Genomic DNA, 8,601 nt, shown 5'->3' on the forward strand with positions numbered 1-8,601 from the left:
ACCTTAGGTTCTTTTAAGCCCATTGTTGCACATTGCTCTTTTGCAGATGGCCCCCCCTTTGGATCCCTATTTTCCCTCCTTTGGATCCCTAATGTGGCCGGTCGGCCTGCTTAACCAATATTCTAGCTTTTTCTCCCCTAGCACTTCCCCATATTAAATGATCAGTTTAACATGAGAAAATCATTTAGGAGAATTAGATATTAGTTATTATGACACATGGCATTTCTCAAAAGCATAGCACCTAGAAAATTCGTTGGTTAATTCACCACATAAGGGGGGCCTGATAAACTTTGGAGAATAGAAATCTGCAGTCTTCCACTAGATGTGGCTGCAAATGGTTTAAATAGATCTTGTTGTTCTTTTGGTACTTGTACTTGAAACAATTAACCACTGCTCACGTGGAAAGTCGTCATCACTCAGGTCCTTAGGGATTTTGACTTCTAGACTGAGGTCGTACTCCTCATGCAAGTCTTGTGCTGTGTAACAAAACTTGATTTGTTGAGGGTACTCCTCCATTTTATTCTTACCTGAAATGTGAAAAACATCAGAGAAAATCAATGAGATATAGATTAAATGTGATGCCCTACAGTACCAAATGGGGCACTCCAGAGTACAAAATTTGGTATTGTACGTCTTCAAATGTCACGTCAAGAACATGGAGTGAACATGCAATGTTTAATTAACACAAGCCTGATGCCAATGAATAGTGTACCACATCTTGACTTGTTGGAAAATTTTGATCCATCTTCATCAAAGAAGAGTGAGGTCCATTCGGAGTCCACATCAGCAACCTTACATTGTTTTGCACTAGCCCTTGTGTTGGGACTGGTTTTGTGCTTCGTCTCTGTTTCTTGGGGGGATGGGGTGGAAACACCTTTGTTGTTGCTTCCGGAAGGGGAGGACATTCTCTCCCTAGACTTCGATTTCAGTTTGCATATTGAAGGTGACGCCTGCTCGCAGTAGCTCCCTTGGCCTTTGGGGTTCTCATGGTTGGATAACTAACGTGAGAGAGCAAAGCTACTGCAAGAGGAGGGGGAGAGAGAGAGAGAGAGATCATGCTATACAGATTGAGTTCAAACGTAGGGCGAAAACTTTGGAACCACTACATCCACTCATGAAACCACTACTCTCACACGGGGTGGCCCATTATGAAACTGTACAAAGAGTTCTTAGAAATACCATTATATCTTTTTTTTAAATAGAAATACAATTACTTCGTAGGACAAATAAAACAGAAAAGTGAAAAGAAAAACTCAATATTTCATTACCTCTTCAGCTCATAGAATGATCATACAATGTGAAGAGAAACATTAATACTCCTTGGGATGAGAAGGTGTGGGTGAAGATGGTGCAGGCTATTGGCGTTAGCTGACAAGCTCTCTCGCTCTCGCTATCTCTCAATTTAATCATCCCACTTGCAGTTAGCTTCCCATGCGGCATGCTTATAATTAGAGTTTGCGTTTGTGTAATTAGAGTTTGCGTTCCTGTATACTAGAGTTCGTAGTAGCATTTGAAATTAAACGTGAAGCCTGCTTCTAATTAGTTTGTTGCTTTTGTGTATCTAGAGCTTGCAGCAGCATTTGAAATCTTAATCTTGACAAGACCATATTGAATTTTTTCAGATGTTTAGTGCTTTGGAAATCTCACGTAAAAGGTACACTAATGAAAGGAAAGATCTTCGAAGTTCTTATCCATTTCACAATATTGTCCTGCCCGGCCTTGGAGCATGACAATATTGATAAGGAAAGTTCTAACGTCATCCATGCTGCTTGCAACCCGTCAACTCTCTCTCTCTCTCTCTCTCTCTCTCTCTCTCTCTCTCTCTCTCTCTCTCTCTCTCTCTCTCTCCATGTCAAGAATGGTTGCCCGCAGCGTGCAAAGATGGTGCCCCCCAATGCTCTAAAATCTTATGTGGACTTCCGACCCTTAGGGGGCTGGCTTGATGCTCATACACTCCAGCTTGCTTTCCATGTGGCTCTAACATGGCTTTGGTAGAGCTTTATCAAAGACGATGCATCGCATAGGACTTCTCAATTACTTCGTAGGACAAAAAAAACAGGAAATTTAAAAAAAAAACTCAGTAGTTCGTTACCTCTCCCTAGCCTTCGATTTTAGTTTTCATATTGAAGGTGATGCCCTATTCGCAGCAGCTCCCTTGGCCTTTGGGGTCCTCATGGCTGGAAAACTGACGCGAGAGAGTAGAGCTACTGCAAGCGAATGCGATGCTAAGGGGAGGGGGAGAGAGAGAGAGAGAGATGGCACAAGGCGACCAGTGAGAGAGCACGCTATACAGATTGAGTTCAAACGCAGGGCGGAAAATTTAGAACCACTACATCCACTCATGACACCACTACTCTCACACGGAGTGGCCCATTATGAAACTGTACAAAGAGTTCTTCGAAATAACATTATATATTTTTTTTAAATAGAAATACAAACGCCATTTACCTCCAAACTTTCCCTTCAAAGTACCAAATAGGTGGAAAAAGTTTGGCCCGCCCTTTTTTTGTACCACCAACCTTTGCTTTCAACCAAACACTACTTCTTTTCTTAAGAAATACTTCTTTTCACCCTCATCTACCTCTTACCCCGTAACTCTCTCTCCCTTCTGCGGTGTTTAGGGCTTGGGAAGGAGAATATACTATGGAATCATGAAGTTCATTATATTCTTGGTTTGAGGAAAGCTCCGCAAAAGAATAATCTTGTATTGTAGTTAGGGTTCTCTCCAAAGACCTTTTGGAGGGGGGCCGGCTCTAAGCAAATCCAGCCCTCAATAAGTTATCAATCTTAATTTTGTGATTCTCATGTGTAAAATGTGCAAAGAAATCAACTTGGCACAATCTAAAGTCTCCTCTAAAGAATTTTCTCAAAGAAAAATTCATGATTCAGTTTCTACTTTGTTTGTAAGAAAATACTAGAGAATTGTGTTTGTAAGAAAATACTAGATTCTCTGACAATATGTGCATGGAAGCAAAAATTAAAAGAGACAAAACTCGTAGGCTTCTCTTTCCTTGCAAACACTTTGTTTTGCAAGTGATCATGTTGATCACATAAAGATTGTATACTTTGTATTTTTTGCAAACCTTCACCTTCAAACTGTTGTGCCCAGTGCTGCTTTAAACCCTTGTCTATTGCATCCTTGCTTAGTAGTGATCCTTTCTTGATCCCTTAGTGGGAGTGGCCTCCTTAATCGAGTGGATTTAGGGCACCCATTCCGTGCCCTTTTAAAAATATGTGTGAATTGGTAGGCTGCTAGCGATGATGGCTGTTAGGATCAAGTGAATGTGTGTGTGTGTGTGTGTGTGTGTGTGTGAGAGAGAGAGAGAGAGAGAGAGAGAGAGAGAGAGAGAGAGAGAAGGAGGTGCGCTACCTCGTAGGGTGCTTGCATGGAGAGAAGGAAGAAGAGACTTTTTCCCTCATGCCAAGGTGACCCCATCAAGCTCCATAGTTTTCGATTTTGTACACATCAAGTTGGTCTTTGGTGTGTGTGTGTGTGTGTGTCTGTGTGTGGAGAGAGAGGCCTTTTCCCATTGCCTCTAAGTCACACACACACACAGAGACCACGGCTTCCAGGCTCGTGCAAATTGCGTGCCTGGCCTTCTTCCCCCTTTGCTATGATACCACTGAGGGAACTAGGGTTAGACAACTCTAGAACTTCTCCAGTCCAACCCCCTATTTATAGAAATAGGGACCCTGTGCTATTGTCAAATAGGTTTCTCTGAAACTTTTTCTATGTTTCAAGGTTTTAGGGTCGATACTCATAAAACAGAGTTCTATGTTCAACTGCTTTACAGCGTCCAACTTCCAAAAGGGCTACCAAAGATGTAGAAAAGAGAAAGCAAATCATTAGCACTAGCTAAAAATTCTAGGAAAAGCTACAATTGTCGAATAGTTTAGCGAGATTTGGGGTCATAATTGTCCCACCAGATCCTAAGTCATTGCATTGGCTCATGCATCCCCCGTGCGAATAAGGCTAGTGTCACACACGTTTGCCTATATATGTCTGCAATTAAAGTGGCAAAAGATGATAGGTTGTTTATCATGTCTGATGTACAATTCTACATTGTCGGGGTAGACTCCTCGCCCATCCTCACCTTCTTATAGAAACCCAACAAAAGTGATGCACGAAAGTCTGACAATGATGTTGAACCTCCTCACACCTTCATTGTCACATGTGCAAATTTCTCTAGTTGAGCTACAACTATTGGCAACTCCATTATTATATTCATTCAATCACGAGATACCTCATGATCCCATCGTTACATTCTAATGCTAAGGTTGGAACTCATCTGAGATCTCTCTCAACCTCTAAAAGGTGTATGAAGAAGTCGAACACGCACCAGCTTCATGAAGAGACATCTTATGAAGCTCGCATAGCCAACTCAACAACCACGCGACATTGCTATGCTGAGCAACCCACACAGTGAAAAAAACATAAGCTTGTCCATTGTTAGTGGCCCTTGACTCCTCGTGTCCCTCCTCTCTTAAATGGAGGGCGTCCTGCATCAACCCTCGTCCCCTTCTTTGTGCGATCTCATCTTCAACTTGACTATTGTTTGATTTTATGGATTTATCTCAGGTGGTACCCCCTACTGGCAACTTGCCAAACCCCCACCCACCCGACCCAAAAAAAAAACCAAAAGTGCTTTTTGGTACAGGACCAGAGATATCGAAGATATCTATACTATATATTAAGGAGACTGGTTTTCCAGTGCCACGTGTCAAAGTTTGCTGCATTCGGTGAGTTCCGATTTATATGAGTGAGAGGGAGAGGGGGGGAGAGAGAGGGCCGGGGCCGTACTAGTAGTAGGGAAAGTGGGAAAGAAAAACAGGTCGAGAGAAAACGAGAGTGGGAGTGGGATTTAGTAGTAAGAAACCACGTTACAAGTCTAGCAATAGAAAGTGGGAACACGCGTTCTAGAGAGCTCCCCATGCACACCAAAATTGGGCTCGTCACCCACATCACACAGATAGCTTATATCACGCATTATACAGGGACGAAGCACGAGCTTAATACTCCTTCGGCTGCCTGTAGGCAAGCGCTTAATCCTGCTCACTATTTTGGTAATTAGCGCAGCGAATAACTAAATCCCTCTTCAGCACCATGGACCTCCTCCAAACCTTCCTTAACTTGGTCATGCCTGTGTTTGGGGTTTGCACCCTCGTCGTTCTCTGGCCAATCCTCACCATTCGCAGCATGTTTCTTCGCTTCTTCAATGCCATCTTTGAAGAGAACGTGCGTGGCAAAGTCGTCCTCATCACCGGTGCTTCCTCCGGGATTGGCGAGGTAATCCATCAATCCTATTTTGATACTGCTTGGTTATCGCAAACATGCGTGAGCATGGTCAATTTCAGTGCCCATGCAGAAAAATGATGTAGAGTTTTTCTGTTTCAAAACCAGCAACTATCTTACCAATATGCAAAGAAAGGGGCTGTGCTGGTGCTGATTGCACGTCGAGAAAGTCGGCTGCGCATTGTGTCCGACCGATGCATCAAGAGGGGCGCAATGGATGTGCGTGCTATCAGTGCTGACGTTAGCAAAGAAGAGGATTGCAAGAGGTTCATCGAGGAGACTGTTAACCACTACGGTCGTCGTGAGTACCATTTAAAATGCTTATTTTGCATTTGATTCTGGAAACATACTGTATTGCAAGCTATATGTCAAACAAGAGCTGAGTGCGATACAGCATTCGGTGTCGACCGAATACCACATGGGTTGATATGTAAGCACATGTTGTGAGTTCATGTGCAGGAAATAGTGTGTGTGCATGTCCTGAGTTGTGGGGTATGTATTAAATGTGTTCTGGCCTTCTTGGTTCCTATGATGCAGTGGATCATCTGGTGAATACTGCTGGCATGACACACAGCTTCTTGGTCGAGGAGGTGCAGGATTCTGGTCCTTTGAATCAAATTATGGTGAGGGTTTAATTCTGGCTATGGCTGCCGTTAGTAAGTTTTGGCGGTAAATGGAAATTGATCCTCCTGTGTATTGCCAAAATGTGTGCTAGGACATCGATTTCTGGGGCTATGTTTACCCAACTTTCTACGGTTTGCCTCATCTCAAGCGCTCTCGTGGAAAGATTGTTGTAAATGCGTCGGTTATCTCTTGGCTACCGTATCCAAGGATGGCTGCTTACAATGTAAGAGTACATATAAGCTTTTGATGGTTATCTGCAGTACTAGAAAAAAGAGCTACTTGACAGAAACAACAATCAAAAGACTCATGCTTTTCTGAAGTCTCTTTAGCTCATTTTCTCCTTGGCATGCAGGCTGCGAAGGCGGCTGTTTTCAACTTCTTCGAAACGCTCCGGATTGAGCTGGGGTCATCCATCTCAGGCATAACAATCGTGACACCCGGATGGATAGAGAGCGAAATGACCATGGGCAAGTTTATCAACACAAGAGGCGAGATTGAAGTGAGCGAAGCTCAACGTGATGTAAGAACGCTATTTCCAATACTCGATGTGATGATGATCAATCTGTTAATCATTTCTGCTTGATTGCATACTAGCTTGAAAAGCTCTTTCCTTTGTTGTGATAAAGTTTGTACCTTGGGTTGTGTGCGTATTATCTCAAACTTGGAAACCGCTTTGCAGAAACATGTGGGTCCGGCACCCATCGCATATTCAGAGGAGTGTGCCAAGGCAATGCTTAAAGGTACATTGAGGAACCATCGGTATGTAAGATTTCCCTACTGGTACACCACATTCTTGTTGTACCGTGTCTTTGCCCCCGAGGTGTTGGACTTTCTTCTGGCGCTCGTCTACATGGTGCCATGTCCTGGCCGCAAGGACGGAGCGCCCCTCAGCAAGGTTCTTATGGAAATCCCCGGAATGAAGAACCTTCTTTATCCGAATACAATCCGCCACCCGCGCACAAAGCAGGTCAAAGCATGAAGAGAAGTGCCCAACAGTGACATTGCAAAGCAAGAGCTTGTTAGTAGACTGTTCTTGTACAATGTGCTGAAGACCAAATTCTCCTATGGACATATTAAGTAGAGAGGCTAGGGTCATTTCATGGGAGTGTTTCATACACATGGTTTTTATTATGTAATTATCTTACTCCTTCAAAAGTTCAGTTACATGGGTGTTTTTTGGATTATAATGATGTAAATACATCACAACTGGAGTGTCTAGGCAAGAGACTTGATAAATTGGAGTGCACACAAAATTGTTTTTTTTAAGTGCAATAGGGAATCTTGTTAGCTAAGATTGCTTTAAACGACAAGTATGCAATATCGTTCTCGTCATTTATGCTTACACCCTTTTTAAGGTGCCCCCCAATGCTCTAAAATCTTATGTGGACTTCCGACCCTTAGGAGGTTGGCTTGATGCTCATACGCTCCAGCTTGCTTTCCATGTGGCTCTAGCATGGAGCTTTATCAAAGATGATGCATCGCATAGGACTTCACAATTACTTCGTAGGACAAAAAATAAACAGGAAAGTTAAAAAAAACGAGAGTGCTTCGTTAGCCGCATTTATATTGAATTGAATTGAGTCCGAGGTGAGAGAAAACAAGAACCTAGAAGAGAAGTTTGGAGAGAGAGAGAGAGACCGCAAATCCTATTACCTTAAGGTGACATGGTCCTGTGTTTACAACGCAACGATCTTGATGTCTCAATTTTGATATGTCTAAATATATCCTTAGCTTTTAAATTGTATTAATTCTTCGATTCAATCTTGCTCTATTTTCTGCGTTCTTGTCATTTGTGTAAGTGTGGTTGTGTCATTTGAAGATTCAACAAGAGTAATATCCCTAGAAGTAGTAGAGAGAGAGTCAATTGTTGTAACGAACATGATGATGTTGGCTAAAGCTTTGTGAATGAGTTTGCCGACATGATGCTTATCCACCCCTATTGGTATATCTTCCAATCTCATCGTGGATTCTCCAACTGAGTGGGGGCACACATCTATGCAGCTCTGAAGATGACTCTAAAGCTCATTAAGGGGCCTTGGGTGATCCACGTTATTGTCAGGTTCAAGTAGAAACGACCCTCTGCCACGTCCATCAATTCGCAAGGGGCTGGCAAGGAACTGCAAGGGAAGCGTGCATCATTTTAGCCGTGATACGCATGTCGATCTAGAGCCGGCAAATCAACAAAGCACAAACTCATGTGAGAAAATTGACCTTTTTGTGTGATTTTCCGCCCAATTCCAAGGTGGGTGGAGGTAGTCGCAAGCTAATAATAGAACCAAAGCAAGATGGCGTAGCAATGCCGAGAAGCATACAATCTATATTAAGTGAATCAATTCTGTCGTTTGAAAAACCCAACATCTTGCGTAGATCCACATGCCTTCAAGATGCATGCGTAGGTGATGGAGAAAGGCCGTTGATTCGCATTTGTTGAAAACAGACTTGAGCTTTCTTGCCTTGCTTGTGTGGGTCATATCTTTCAATCAGTGCATTCCAATAGTCCACCCTCAGGACAGGAAGCTCCTTGAGCACTTGCGTAGAGCCACATGCCTTCAAGATGTAAGCATAGCCTTCAAGACAAAAGTGTAGGTGACTAAATTTGGAGAGATACACTTGCTTGCATATGTTGAAAATAGCCTACAGCTAGCCTACAGCTTTCTGGCCCTGCTCTTGTTGCACACATCGCA

General features: G+C 43.0%; 1 protein-coding gene across 1 annotated transcript; it reads left to right on the forward strand.

Moving 5' to 3' along the window:
• The first annotated feature begins 4,994 nt into the window (after positions 1-4,994).
• Positions 4,995-7,104, forward strand: LOC147438597 (11-beta-hydroxysteroid dehydrogenase-like). The gene is made up of 6 exons (XM_086484156.1): positions 4,995-5,287; positions 5,402-5,594; positions 5,831-5,916; positions 6,009-6,140; positions 6,270-6,437; positions 6,597-7,104. Exons 1-6 carry the CDS (start codon positions 5,105-5,107, stop codon positions 6,894-6,896), a joined length of 1,062 nt encoding a protein of 353 aa, XP_086340282.1. The 5' UTR covers positions 4,995-5,104; the 3' UTR covers positions 6,897-7,104.
• Positions 7,105-8,601: the final 1,497 nt, after the last annotated feature.

Source organism: Adiantum capillus-veneris, chromosome 16, assembly GCF_014529385.1.
Source record: "Adiantum capillus-veneris isolate H3 chromosome 16, ASM1452938v2, whole genome shotgun sequence".
Lineage (NCBI taxonomy): Eukaryota > Viridiplantae > Streptophyta > Polypodiopsida > Polypodiales > Pteridaceae > Adiantum > Adiantum capillus-veneris.